Source organism: Corvus cornix, chromosome 10, assembly GCF_000738735.6.
Source record: "Corvus cornix cornix isolate S_Up_H32 chromosome 10, ASM73873v5, whole genome shotgun sequence".
NCBI classification, from domain to species: Eukaryota; Metazoa; Chordata; class Aves; order Passeriformes; family Corvidae; genus Corvus; species Corvus cornix.
In genome coordinates, this window is record NC_046340.1 from 12,856,285 (window position 1) to 12,870,172 (window position 13,888).

The 13,888-nt window shown below is 65.8% G+C and overlaps 3 protein-coding genes across 4 annotated transcripts; 1 reads left to right on the forward strand and 2 right to left on the reverse strand.

The window, feature by feature from the left end:
- The first annotated feature begins 462 nt into the window (after positions 1-462).
- On the forward strand, positions 463-4,922 carry SERINC4 (serine incorporator 4). Of its 2 annotated transcripts, XM_019280727.2 has the most exons (12): positions 463-1,149; positions 1,255-1,386; positions 1,818-1,996; positions 2,099-2,178; positions 2,273-2,366; positions 2,429-2,640; positions 2,914-3,009; positions 3,081-3,207; positions 3,452-3,524; positions 3,730-3,781; positions 3,887-4,043; positions 4,346-4,922. In XM_019280727.2, exons 1-12 carry the CDS (start codon positions 1,099-1,101, stop codon positions 4,560-4,562), a joined length of 1,470 nt encoding a protein of 489 aa, XP_019136272.1. In that variant the 5' UTR covers positions 463-1,098; the 3' UTR covers positions 4,563-4,922. The 2 variants fall into 2 exon arrangements, with proteins under 2 accessions (XP_019136272.1, XP_010389193.1); XM_010390891.3 differs by having other exon boundaries at positions 464-1,149; positions 3,730-4,043.
- Positions 4,923-8,304: 3,382 nt separating this feature from the next.
- SERF2 (small EDRK-rich factor 2) lies at positions 8,305-9,077 on the reverse strand. Its single transcript, XM_039557809.1, has 3 exons — positions 8,986-9,077; positions 8,617-8,725; positions 8,305-8,515 (listed from the first exon to the last, which is right to left on the reverse strand). Exons 1-3 carry the CDS (start codon positions 8,990-8,992, stop codon positions 8,452-8,454), a joined length of 180 nt encoding a protein of 59 aa, XP_039413743.1. The 5' UTR covers positions 8,993-9,077; the 3' UTR covers positions 8,305-8,451.
- A 1,025-nt stretch (positions 9,078-10,102) lies between these two features.
- Positions 10,103-11,579, reverse strand: LOC120410546 (peptidyl-prolyl cis-trans isomerase FKBP8-like). Its single transcript, XM_039557808.1, has 4 exons — positions 11,071-11,579; positions 10,770-10,936; positions 10,591-10,679; positions 10,103-10,463 (listed from the first exon to the last, which is right to left on the reverse strand). Exons 1-4 carry the CDS (start codon positions 11,303-11,305, stop codon positions 10,196-10,198), a joined length of 759 nt encoding a protein of 252 aa, XP_039413742.1. The 5' UTR covers positions 11,306-11,579; the 3' UTR covers positions 10,103-10,195.
- Positions 11,580-13,888: the final 2,309 nt, after the last annotated feature.

Sequence of the window (13,888 nt, forward strand, 5' to 3'; positions counted from 1 at the left end):
CCCCGGGCCTGGCCCCGCCGAGCCGTCACATTCAGCGCTCTCGGGGCTCCGGGCACGTTGGAGCTGGCAGGGCCGGCACTCCCGGGCTTTCGGGCAGCTCGATAGCGGCGGGAACCCGGCGCTGCCGAGGCGCGGAGCCAGACCGGGCGGGCGCAGCCCCGCCGCTGCCCGCGAGTGCCCGCTGCTGGAAAACGGGGGTTGCCGGGCCAGCGACCCCGATATGGCTCCCACCGCTGCCACACGGGTGGTCGGACGAGCCAGGCCACAGCGGGGCCCTGGCCGGGTCCCCGGGCGCTGCCGGGGGCGAGAGGCAGCTGGGCTGTGGCCGTGCTCCCCCTAGCCCTGGTGCTGGGCCGTCGGAGGCCGTGCCGCCGCGCGGCCCCGGCTGCCCCGGGCACAGGCGGGTCCGCCCCCGCCGCTCCCTTGGCGCACGCGTGTCAGATGTCACCCACCCACGCGATGGGGACAGCGCGTCCCTCGCGCCGGGCTGTGCCCCACGCTGTGTGTGGTACCGGGGACACGGGGGATCTGTGTCACCGCCGCTGCAGCCGCGACCCCGGCATCCGCCGTGTCAGGCCTCTGCCAGCACAAAGCCCGAATGGCTGTAGAGCAGCTGAAGAAAGGTGACGCCAGCCCTAGCACAGTGCCCCCTGTATATCCTTGCTCGTCCCCAGCTCCTGCCGACCCTGGGGCATCCTGCTACCCGCTGGATGTTCTTCATGCCGTCCCACTACCCAGTGAGGTACCTGTGTCCCTTGGGCGCTTCTGTGTCCGGGGCTGCTTCAGCCCTTCAGTAAAACCCATATCCTCCATACAGCTGTATGGCACTGCTATGGGATCAGGAAGACATCGTGTGCAGACACCACATGCCCCTCATGCAAGCTCATATCCAGGCCACCTGCCATGGCCTCGCCCTGCCCAATGAGGGGCCGGGGTCTGGGCAGGGTTGCCCATGGCCAGGAGTCACTGGGCAGTGCCCATGGAGCACCCCAGGGGTGGCTGCCTGGAGGGAGCAGTGAGCAGATGGCAGGGCGGGCCGAGCTGACAATCCCCTAATCCCATCAATGCCGCAGGCGCTGAGCAGAGCCGAGCTGGGCCATGGCGGGCACACGGGCACGCGGGCACCTCCTGCACCCGCTGCTCTTCCAGGTGGGACTTGGGGTCTGGCGGGACTGGGAGCATGGCTGGGAGCGAGGCTGGGTGGGGAGAGTGTGCTGGCCCCTTGGGATCCTCACTGACCCTGCCCCTTCCCAGCTCTGCTGTGGTTGTCACGGGCTCCGTGTGTCCACGAGCACACGTATCCTCTACACGCTCCTGCATGTCCTGGCCTCTGCTGTGTGCTGCCTCATGCTGTCCCGCACCGTGGCCCAGGCTATCACGGAAAAGGTGACAGAGGGAGCTGGGACACCCAGGGTACTGGGGGTCCCAGGGGTGCTGGGGATCTCAAGGGTACCATGAGTTCTGGGGATACTGGGGTGCCAGGCACCTCGAGGCACCCAGGGGTATGCAGGGGAGCACTGGGTATGCCAGAATTGCCAGGGGCGTCAGGAGCACTGGGATTCTGGGGATATTGGCATGCTGGGATAGTAACAGGGCTGCTGGGAGTGCCAAGGGTACTGGAGGTGCCAAGGGGGAGGGGGTGCCAGGGGGACCAAAGTTGCAGGATTTGCCTGGCGTGCTGGGGGTCCCAGGGTACTGGGGAAGGTATTGGGAATGGTGGGAATATTGAATATTTGGATGTGCTGGATGCTGTGGGCACTGGGGGGTGCTGGGTGGACACACCAGCAGCCCTGTCCCATTAACCACCGTGCCTGCAGGTGCCCTTCTCGGTGGTGCTGTGCCAACACCTGCCCGGGGGCACAGACTGCGAGTGGCTGGTGGGCTCCTCGGCTGTGTACCGGGTCTGTTTTGGCACTGCCTGCTTCCACCTGGCACAGGCTGCCCTGCTGCTCAACGTGCGCTCCAGCTCTGACTGCCGTGCGCAGCTCCACAATGGGTAGGGATGGGCCACGGGGCTGGGACAGGGTGTCCTGGGATGGGGCTGCCCTGGGGTGGGGCTGTCAGGGGTTCTGTCCTACTGACGCTAACTGCCCTGCAGGTTCTGGCTCCTGAAGCTGCTGGTGCTGGTGGGCCTCTGGGCTGCCAGCTTCTTCATCCCTGAGGACAACTTCATCCAAGGTGTGTCCCCCACCCTGCCTGAGCTGGCACCCTGGGCGCCCCTTTTGGCCCCCATCTGCCTTGTGCCATCTCCACCTCTGCCCTCTTCCCCCAGCCTGGCACTACATAGGTGTCTGTGGGGGCTTCGCCTTCATCCTCATCCAGCTGGTGCTGATCACAGCCTTTGCACACACCTGGAACAAGAACTGGTGAGTGCTGGGGTGCCGGGTGGGTACTTGCCCACCGCCACCGCTCACCCACTCTTCCGCAGGCTGACAGGCGCTGCCCAGGACAAGCGCTGGTATCTGGCTGTGCTGCTGGCCACAGCCACCTTCTACACCCTTGCTTCTGCCGCCTTCTCCTTCCTCTACAAGTTCTACACCCACCCAGCCGCCTGCCACCTCAACAAAGCGCTGCTTGCCATCAATGGCAGCCTCTGTGGCATCATGTCCTTCATCTCCATTACACCATGTGTGCGGCTCAGTGAGTATCAGACAGCACAGCATGGCAGAGGCTGCCGTGCTGCATGGCCAGCTATGTCCTGGGCTGCAGATGACTGTGGGCCCCGGCTCAGGGCCAGCACTTGGGCTCTGGAGGAGAACCCAGCTCCCCAGGGTTCCTGCTGGCCCCTCCTTTACCTTGGTGCAAGGCATTGGCCAGGGGAATGTCAGGAGGGCGCAGGGCCCAGTCAGAGCCCATCTGCCAGCTCATGGCACTCCAGGAACTCCAGTAACACCTCTGTCCCCACTCTTGCAGAGCAGCCGCGGTCAGGGCTGCTGCAGTCCTCGATCATCAGCTGCTATGTGATGTACCTCACCTTCTCTGCACTGTCCAGCCGTCCCCCAGAGAGAGGTGGGTGTCCCTGTCCACCACCAGCAGTCCCCACCATGATGCATGCCCTTCTCACCTCCACCTCCCCGCAGTCCTCTACAAGGGGCAGAACCTCACCGTGTGCTTCCCGGCGGTCCAGCAGGATGAGCTGCAGACAGAGGACACCACCGTCGCCGTGCTGGGTGCTGCTATCATGTATGCCTGCGTGCTCTTTGCATGGTGCGTGTAGCCTGCCTGGGCACAGCCAGCCCAACCAGCACCACGTGGGAACCCCATCCCCATGGCCAGCAGAGCCAGGGAGTCCCAAGGGGTGGCAGGACAAGAGCAAGTGGGGCATTGGTGGGCGGCCAGGGGCAGCACAGCAGACCTCCTGTGGCTGTGGGGAATCCATGGGGCAGGCTGGGAGCCTGGCACAGGGTGATGGGTGCCTGTGTTATGATTTCTGCCTCTCTCCTGGGCACAGCAATGAAGCCTCCTACCTTGCTGAGGTCTTTGGGCCCCTCTGGATGGTCAAAGTCTACAGTTTTGAGTTTAAAGTGAGTATGGATGCAGTTGTGCTCCATGTCATCCTGCTATGGGCACCCCAGACCCACCACCTAAAGGCCCTGTCCCAGCCCCAGAGAGGAGCAGGTCTGTCTAGCCAAGCACAGAGAGCTGCCCACACCACCTGCCCTGGTGTTAGGCAGGGCTCAGCCCAGCCACAGTGGCCACAGGGCTGTCACCACTCTGCTCTCCCTGCAGAAACCTTCCTGTTGCTTCTGCTGCCCTGAGAATATGGAGGAGGAGCTGAAAGGTGACTGCAGTGTCCGTGTGGGAGAGTGGGCAGAACCTGTGTCCCAGCCTGGGAGTGCTGGCAAGGGAGAGATGCAGGAGCTGTCATGCCCCCACACTCTCCCAGACAGCAACCATACATGTGAGCAAGTGGAGGAGAGTGCCAGGGGACAGTTCATCATCCAGGATGAGCAGGACCGGGTGGTCTACAGCTACTCAGCTTTCCACTTTGTCTTCTTCCTTGCCTCGCTCTACGTTATGATGACACTCACCAACTGGTTCAGGTAGGGCCCTGTGCTGCTGCCCAGCCCTCCCTGCTCTCACTCCAAACCCCTGTGCCAAGCCAGGTGATGGTATGACCGAGATAGCGCCTGCTGGGGATGCTCAGGGCTCTGTGCCCGCAGACCTGCACCGCTCCAGTGGCAGCTGTGCAGTGCAGCAAAAAGGGCTGGAGGGCCCATGGCAAAATGACATGCCCAGGGACACATGGCCATTGGGACACAGGGTGGCCTGGTGGCTGCAGCTGGCACTGGAACCCCCTGTGTTGGCATCCCTGGTGCATTCAGTGTCTGCCCTCTCCCACCAGCTACGAGAATGTGGTGCTGGAGACCACCTTCACACATGGCAGCTGGTCAACCTTCTGGGTGAAGGTGTCCTCGTGCTGGGTTTGTGTCCTGCTCTACCTGTGGCTGCTGCTGAGCCCCTTCTGCCTCCATGGCTCCCCACAGCACCGGTGCAGCAGTACAGGGTCACGCATCGTGCGGCGCCGACGTGCTCCACAGCGCATCAACGTCTCCACATAGTCCCTGCCAGGACAAATTCTGCCTGGGGCTGGTCCCTGCCGTGCCCTGTGCCTGTGCCCTGGCCCTGCTTGGTCCTCCTGGCCTCCCCTGAGACCCCATCCCAGGAGAAAGCAGCATCTGAGAGCCTGAGGGGAACCCTGGGAGGTGGATGCTGCCTGGGATACTGGCCCTGTGCTGAGCCAGGGCCACCCAAAGAGCCAGAGCAAGCTGGTGGCAGGTGCTCAGCCCACAGCCTGGTTGCCCTGGTTCCATGGGGTGCACTGGGGGAGCAGGGCTCTGTCCTGGCTGCCATGCCATGGTGCATTCACTGTAAATACCTGCTTCAATACATTTTTATATAAAATTCTGAACTGAGCCTGTGCTATTGCCCCATGCAGGCCGCTGCAATGGGGAAGAGGGGAGGGGGTGCCTGCAGTGCCCAAGCACTGGCCACACAACAGCTACAGCTGAGGACACCTTCAGGGTGGCTCTGCTGAAGAGGGGGGACAAGCAGGGGATGCAGAGCAGGGAACAGGGTCCTGGGGCGCAGGAGGGTGTGCAGCCTATGGCTGCTGCCCCCAGTGCCCTGGGGCTGCCCCTCACACCTCTCCTGCCCAGGAGATGCAGGGACACATGGGGGGCTCGGGGGGAAGGGCAGCTGTGGCACCGTCTTGGAGGCATCAGCCAGGTAACACTGGAGTGCGGGTTCCCTGCAGCCTCCATCACCTGAGGGGTCCCCAGTGTCCTGGGCTGTGCCCCAGTGGGCACCTGCCTCACCCCACCCAGAAGACTGGGCCGAGTGCATCTCCCACAGGGCTGGAACAGCAGGGGAGGGAATTTTGAGCGGGTCCAGCAGCACAAGAGGTGGCACTGTGGGGAGGGAATGGTGGGGTTGGCCCAGCCCTGTGAAACATCCCGAGTCAGCAGCACTGCTGCAGGTCCCCGCAGAGCCCGGCACGGGGGTTCTGCCAGAACCCTGTGCTGCAGACACTGTGGGATGTCCTCTGGGGAAACAATGCTTTGCTCATGCCTGCTGCAAGCACAGGCCACTGGCATGTCCCTCCGGGCCCTTCACTGGCAACTGCTGCAACACCATGTGTCCTTGGGGCTCCCCAGATGTCCCAGCCTCACACAGTCCCTGTGCCAGCCTCAGGCAGGATCCGTGAGGCCCTGCTAGAAGGATGCCAGCTTCCTACTGGAGACCTGCAGATGGCAGAGAATGGGACATTCACGAGGTACATCAGGATGGTGCAGCACGGCCACGCAGCAGCAGGGGAGCAGCCACTGGGACAACCAGGAATGTGCGCCTGCCCAGGGGTCCTTGGGCCAAGCCCAGCTGCTCCCTCAGACCAGGATGGTGAGCAGGAGCCTCTGGGAGAGCAGCAGCCACGGCTCAGCCCCGCAGCTCAGCTCAGCCCACCCCCCAGCCTGCCGGCAGCAAGCCCTGCAGCCGTGGGATACTGGAGCTGTCATCCATGCAGGAGAGGATGGAAGACAGGGACCAGCACCCACCATGGGAGCAGGGGCAGGCAGGGTGCTTTGTGCTGCCATGGATGGCCCCCATGAGGTGCAGGCAGGCTGGCTCAGCTGCCATCACTCACCCCACGAGCAGAGGGACAGCATGTGGCCCCCTCCCTGAGCACTGCCTTTCACACAGGACCTGGGGGAACAGCTCCCCACATCACCAATGCAGCCTCCCAAGCAGACAGGGAGCTGGCTTGCAGCAGAACTGGCCTTGGGCAGCCGCAGAGTTCCACCTCCAGCATGGACACAGCGTCCTCACGCAGCAGCATGAACAGCCACAGCTCAGTGGACATGCCTTCCCCCAGCTCCCATGGGGACATTGAGGCGAGGGGCCTTCCCCTGGCCCAAAGAGGGGCACAGGTCTGCTCACCTGCAGCTCCTAGGCTTGGGCCCCTCACCATGACTCCTGTCACCCAGCAGGTCCCTGGCCCTCAGAGGTGTGAGGCAGAGGGACCCTGCAGTGCTTTGGCAAGAGGAAGCCTCCTGCCTTTACCCCAGAGGTAACCAGACTGCCCTATGTGGTGTGAAGGGCCAGGATGGAGGAGCTGAGCACACCCCTGTATTGGCACCCACCTCCCTTGTCACAACAGGGGTGTGAGGGGAAGGACCTGCGCCATTTACCAGCTGGTGCTGGCTGGGGATGGGGACACAGGGAAGTCCAGCTTCCTACTGTACCTCTGCATAAATGCATGCTGAGGGGACATCCCCAGCACCCTTGGCATGAGTCCCCAGCACCCCTGACCCCACAGCCAGGGCAGATGCACAGGAGAAGGGCCTGAGTGTTCCTCCTAGCAAGGGTGGACTTCTAGATCAAGCAGCTGCCGGTGGATGGGGAACAAGCCACATTACAAATCTGGGACACAGCTGGGCAGGAGAGGTGAGAGCACAGGGCCAGGAGGCCTGGGGCTGTGCCAGGGTTCCAGCAGCAGCCCCACAGCAGCCAGTCACTGCACCAGCAGCAGTGACACCCCCAGCCTTAGGTAACGGAGTATCACCCAATCCTAATTCCACAAAGCCCATGGCGTGCTGCTCCTCTACAAAATCAGCTCCCCGAGCAGCTTCCTCAGCATCCGCCAGTGAACTGAGGACATCAAGGTGGGAAGGGTCCAAGACAACAGCCCCCAAGAGAGGGGCAGGAGCCTTGAGGCTTCAGGAGGGTAGGATGTGCTGTGCCCCAACCTGTCCTGGGGAATAGGAATGAGACAGGCAGGAGCTGGGCTACTGCCAGGCAATGGGGACCCCCCAGGAAAGTGGGAGTGCTTCCCCCAACGTTTTCCCTCTTCCTAGTGTTTGTATCAGGCCCGGAACTGCATTTGGCTCCCAGGCTCAGCAGAGGCATGATGGGAGGCAGCCAGTGTGGCTGTAGGCTGCCAGCCCCAAAGAGCCCCATGCCACCCTTCCATCCTGCAGGACACCAAGCAGTCACAGCCATTGATGTTGGTGGGGAACAAGACGGACCTGCAGCCTGGCCAGGCAGAGGGGGTCCACACAGGTCACAGGCAGCAACTGGCCATAGCGAGCAGCAGCTTCTCAGGGCCCCCAGGGTAACCAGGGCCCCACTGCCACCCCCAGGCCCACGGCTGCCTGTTCTGCGAGACCAGCGCCAAGGACAGCACCAGCGTGGTGGAGGCGGTGCTGCAACTGGCTCGGTGAGGAATGCAGGCTGCCGCGGGACCCGACCCCAAGACCTGTCCCCGTGCTGCCGGATCAGGCTGACGCCACGATTCTGGCCCTGCAGGGAGATGAAGAGGACTATCGGCACCGGTCTCCGCACTGGGCTGGACCTCAGCACCGCCACGCCGACGGCTCCGCGCTGCTGCCGGACACAGCGCGGCGCACGGGCAGCTACAGCTGGGCCCGCCCCGGCCGTGCCGCAGCGCGGTTCTCCCCCGGTGCGCAGGCCCGGCCGCCATCTCTCCACCGCCGCCCTCCGACCGGCCCTGAGCCCTCGCTGCGCCCCGGCCCGCTCCAGCGCCATACTCTCCAGCTTCATTCCTGGAGGCTCCCGGCTCTCCCACCCGCCCCGGGGCGTTCGGTCCTCAGCCCCCACGCTGATCCCCAGCTGCTGCCCCAAGGACCGCCCAGGCCCGACCCCACCTTTGTTCCTCACCGTCAAGATGCCGCCGCTTGACTCTGCGACGGCCGCGCTCGGTCCTTCGCTCCGCGGACGCGATTGCTCCGTCGGCAGCACCCATGCTCGCCCACCCCCCGCCCGGCGCACGGACGAGCAGACGCAGCGTGCAGGGCTCCACAGCTACTTTAATAGGGGACGGCGCCGCAGGGCGCGGGGCGATGCCGGGGGTCCCGGCGGGACCCGGCCTGGGGCGGCGCGGGGCATCCTGCCGGCGGGACCGGCCCTGGGGCGGCGGCCCGGCGAGGCCGCCCGCTACTTGTTGCCCTCCTTCTTCTCATCGGCCTTCTTCTGCTTCTGCTGCATGATCTCCGAGTCCCTGCAGGGAGCGCGGCGGGGCTGGCGGCGGGGCCGGCACCGCCGCGGGGCGGGAGCGGGGAGCGGGGCGGGGGAAGCCGGCGGGGCCGGCCCGGCGCTCACCTCTGCTTGCGGGCGGCAGCCGAGAGCCCGTCGTCCCGCCGCTTGCCCTTGCCCGAGTCGCTCTGCTTCTTCAGGTTCTTCTGCCGCGCCAGTTCGCGCTGGTTCCCGCCTGCCACGGCGCGCCCGCCTCAGCGCAGCCCGGCCCCGCTTACGGGCCGCGGCGCAACCCGCCCCCCACACCCCGGCCCCACCACTGCCCGCAGGGCGGGTCGCGGCTCACCGGCGGATAGTGGCATGGCCCCTGACCCCAGCCCCACCGCACTCCTGAGTCCCAGGACAGCCTCCCCCACCCCGGCCCACCACACTCGTCAGCCCCAGCACAAACCCCCTTTCTTTCTTTCCTTCCTTCCCCCCCCCACCCCAACTCACGGGTCATGGCGCCGCTCCCTCCCACCTCCACTCCACCGCCACGTCCCGCACTGACCCCCCCCACGCTCCGCCCCACGCCATGCTTTAAGGGGAGCCACAGCCAATCATCGCGCCGATCCACCCCCCGCTGCACGCCCATTGGCGCGTCTCTCCGGCAAGACCCCGCCTGATTGGCCGCGGGCTACGGCCGCTCTTCTGCCGGCGGGGGCGAAAAAGCCGGAAGATTGGGCGCAAGCGCCGCAGCCGCCCCCGCGCGTCAGGATGCGTGCCGTGGGGGACCACCCCCATCGTGACGTCACGCGCCGTGCGGGCAGCGCTGCGGAGCGGGGAGAGCCATGCGGAAGGTGCGGGACGGGGGCGGGGCGCTGTCCCGCCCCTTCCTCAGCCCTTCCCCCCGCAGCGTTCTTCTCCGCCTCAGGGAGTGTAGGGCGATGCGAGGAGGACGGTATGAGAGCTCTTCCATCTCCTCGGTCAGGCTCTGGGGCGCTGCGGGGCCGCTCAGACCGCTCCTTCCGCCGCGGGCGGTGCGGGGGATCTACGGGAGGCGACGGCTGTGGGCACCGTCCGCGCCAAGAGGGTGCGGGACGGGCATCCGTCCCTGCACAGTCTGATTCGCCTACGCACTCGGGGCTCGGTGGCGGCATGAGGTCGCGGTGGGGATTCTGCGGGGCGGTGCTGGACGGGCGGCTCTTGCGCTTCGCCAGCCGTGAGAGCTCGGTGTGGATCACCTGCAGGCGAGGAGCAGCTGCGGCGGGCAGGGCTCCGGTGGGACACCCGACGAACCCAGTACCGACTCCTGCGGGATCCTCTCCCTCCCCATCACTCCTGGCACCATGTCCTGTGGGACCCCCGCCTCCCACACCTTGTTGGCCGGGTCCAGCTCCAGGGCTCTCCTCAGGACGAGCGCCGCCTCTGCGTCCCGGCCCTGCTCTGCCAGCAGCTGCGGAGAGAGGAGCGGAGGGTAGCGGACGGCCGGGCCGAGGGGAGCGGGGCGGTGTGGGGCGATGCGAGTCCCACCTGCCCGCGCCGGAGTAACGCCCGACCGTTGTCGGGGCTGATCCGCAGGGCCGCCTCGCAGGCCACCAGCGCCTCCTCCGCCCGCCCCAGCTTCAGCTCAGCGGCCGCGCAGTTGTTGAGGCACTTCACGCGCTGCTCCCGCAGCTCCTCTTCCTCCTCGGGCCCGGGCGGAGCTGCAGGGCGAGTGGCGACCTCAGCACCCCAGCCCCGCAGCCCCGGGCCCTCCTTCCCGTCCGGTCTCACCGGTGATGGGGCCGTCCAGGGCGCGTAGTGACAGCCGGTACGAACGCAGCGCCGCCGCGAAGTCACCCCGCGCGAAGTGGAAGTTGCCCCGCTCCCGGCGCTGCGAGCCCAGGCGCAGGCGGACAGCGGGCGGCAGCGGCTGCGGGTCGGGGCCGTCCCGCACCTCTAGCAGCGTAACCTCGAACAGCAGCGGCGCCTCGGGCGGCACGTCGGGCTCCCTGCTGGTACAGCGCCGGCTGCCCCCGACCCCTGCCCGTGTGCCCTGCCCGCCCCGGTCCGTCTGCCCTCCCGCCCCGTGCCTGCTCCAGTACCCGCCTGCCCGGTCCCTCTGCTCGCCCGCCCTACCTGCCCGGGCGGCCGTAGGCGTAGGGGAAAGCGGCGAGGAAGAAGGAAACCTCCCCGGGCTGCATGGTGGGAACGCCCAGCTCCAGTGCCTGTGGATGGGCAGGGCGGGGTTGGCGCGTCGCAGCCCCGGGCGACGCTGAGCCCGCACGGCACTGAACCGCGCACCGGTTCGGGCTCACCTGTACGACGTCCCCGTGACCCGGCACGAAGATGAGCCGCGGGTCCCGCTCCACCAGCCCGCCGTCCTCCAGAGCGCCCAGCACCTTCACCGACACCTCCTGGCCCGGCAACGGCCGCGGCCCGCCCGGCCCGGCCCGCACCACGCGCTTCCGCAGCAGCCCGTCCTCTGCGGGGGAGGAGGTGCTGAGAGCCCAGCTGGGAGCCCCGAAACCGGCACCCCTTGCCCGACTCTCCCCGGTACCGGCCGTCCTAGCCTGGGTCCCCGGCCCGGCTCTCCCGAGGCCGCCCGCCGGCGCTCACCCGTTAAGTCGCTCCAACCGTCGGAAGCGAAGAGCGGCCCGAAGCCGCCGGGCCCCGGCACCGCCAGTGCCTCCAGCCGCCGGTAGAAGAGCCGCTCCTCCTCGCGCACCGACGGCACCGCGATGGCGGTGTGAGGCAGCCGAAACCGCACCCGCCGGTCTCGGCCGGGTCCCCGCGGCCGCCCGCCGGCCCCTGTCTCCCTCTCCGGGGACCCGCCGGGCGACGGGCCCGGCATGTCCGCCCCCGGCCCTCCTCGCCGCCCGCCGCTACCTGCTAGCCTCGGTCCGGGCCCACCCGGGGCTCGTCGGCGGGTGCCCACGGCCCCCAGCCCGCACCGAGCGTGTCGCCACTGGTCCCGCCGCGCCGCGACTGCCGGGGGTCGCCCGGGCCGGGGACGCCGCGGAGCGCATGCCGCCGCGCCGTTACCTAATGCCGGGAAGCGGCTCAGGGGATTAGTCCGGGCCGGCGGCAAAAATAGCTGGCTCAAGGCGAGCCCCGCCGCGGGGCTCCCGCCGCCCGGCCGGCCCGCTGCTGCCCCACCGCCCGCCGCCGTCCCGCGTTCCGGGCAATGCCGTGGCCGCAGGCAGAGCTGTGTGGGCGTCTCCGGTGCCGAAGTTGCGGGCCGGGTCTCCGGCTCAGCCTTCTGCACTTGTGGCTCTCGGGGGCGCGGGCGGTGCAGGGCTGCAGGCGGCGGCAGGGGGACCGGGCCTGGCGGGGGGGAATCGGGCGCCGGCGGGGCTCACCAGCGGGACTCACCGGCGGCCGCTATTGTTGCAGGGGGCACCGAGGCCCATGATCGCCTTCCAAGGCACCTGGGGAGTGAATGAGGGAACCGCAGGGCCCAGGGCGGCCACGGTGTCAGGGAGCCAGGGGGAACCGAGGGGATCAGGGTCCCCTGGGCAACCAGGGGTTGGGGAATCGAAGGGACAGCAGGGAAAGCCAGGGTGGGGGTGAATGCATTGGGGGACCGGGGAAATCGGAGGAATGTCTTGGTTCCGGCAGGCCAGTGTCGTCCGTGCTCTGGCCAGCAGCCAGTTGGAGGCACAGCACGGGGCATATGACCCTGCCAGCTCATGCAGCAGAGGCCAGAACAGTCCCTAGGGTGCCCTGGGAGGAGACAGGTGTCCCAAAACAGGACTCATGGCAAGCAGACAGGCTTTGGCCAGGAGGCCAGGGCAAACACATGGACAGTGGAAACTTGGATGAAGCCCACAGTCTCAAAGCCTCAGTCCATCTCTACCACAGTTGTGTGGCCGAGCAAGGCAGCCCCTGTGCCCTGTATCCCAGCCCCAGAGGCTCCCCAAAAGGCCCTTTGGAGAACCTAGCCGCGTTGGAGGAGAGTGGCTCCAAAGAGCTTTTATTCACATGATGATCTGGTCCTTGCCACATGCCAGGTTCCAGGCGAGCAGCTTCTTCTCAGCAGAAATCCTGTATTACTTACAGTAAGAGAGCTTGGCATCCATTGCCACAAGGCTCCCTGTTGCTTAGTGTAATTTGGCCCAGCCCCACAACCCTGAGGGGCTGAGATGAGCTCCTCCCTCCTTGCCCACAGCTGCACTAGGTCTGGGCACAGCCATGGCACAGCCCTGCCAGCTCACTGCCCCTCAGGCCTCGGGTCTTGGCAGGAACACGGGCCCTGTTCTGCCACATGGGTCTTGCAGGCCCAGGGTCTCCCAGCTGGGGCAGGCAGTACTGCACTGAGTACCACGACGTGCATGCTCTCAGCAGCAGCAGGAACTGGAGAGTGGTGCAACTGGGAGCCAAGATGAAGAGGCTGATGCAAGGAACAGAGGAACGCAAGGCAAGCAGCAGACCTGGGCATGATGGCATCATAGAGCCATGCTCTGGTCCTGCCCACCCGGGTTTTGGGTTTCAGGCACTTGAAGCTACAATTGTGCACCAGTACCACTACCTCAAGGTGAGGCTAGATGCAGGGCAGCTCCAGGTTTCTTCCTGGACATGATCCATACATTTTTTTTTCCCCTCCAGACTTATCCCAGCTAGCAGCAGAAGAATCACTGTGAATATCTCCACCGAAAGCTGTCTCACATCAAAAGCCTGATTTTGCAGTTTGAAAGAAGCAGGACCTCCTAGGCACATCGCTGCTGCAGTTTTTTCTTGCTCATCTGGATCTATGTCTGAAGCAGTGCCGACTGCTCCAGCTGCCCTGAAGCACCTGGGGCCAGCTCATTCCCTGCTCCCTGCAGGGGGAGAGGCAGAACCAAGCACCTGGAGATCTTTTGCTAAAGCCTGAGCCAGCTTGGGGGAATGTGTTACTTTGGGTGGTGGCTTTGCTCTTACACAGGACCAGCTCTCCATGCAGGTCTCACTGAAAGCAAGGTCTGTAGCCATCCTGTTTGCCAAGTATTCCAGGCAACAATCTACAGATCCTTCCTCAAATGCCTGTTCCTCCTCAATTGAAGCTCAGTGAGGGACATCTGGGTAGCCACCAGCACAGCCCTTCCTCATCCTCTGTCTCTCCTGCCAGAAAGCTTCCCCAGGGCTGTGCTAACTTCACCCAGGCTGCTCTGGCAGCAGTGATGCTCTGGGGCAAACATGCTGAAGAGTTTTACCTGTGTTCAGTGCCCCAGCTGCCACCAGGTGAACAGTCACAAACCAGGGAGCAACGCCAGGATCAGAACCACTTCCCTGGCTCTCCTTGGCTTGATGGAGGGCACTGCCCTGCCCATGAAGGAAGCAGAACTCCAGTTTGGTGTTCCATGGGCAACTGCCAGCTGTCAGTGGAGCCTGTTGTATTCCTTTTCCTTGCACCAGTGCCTGGAGCCCACAGCCAGGTGCAGGGCTCCTGCCAGTCTGT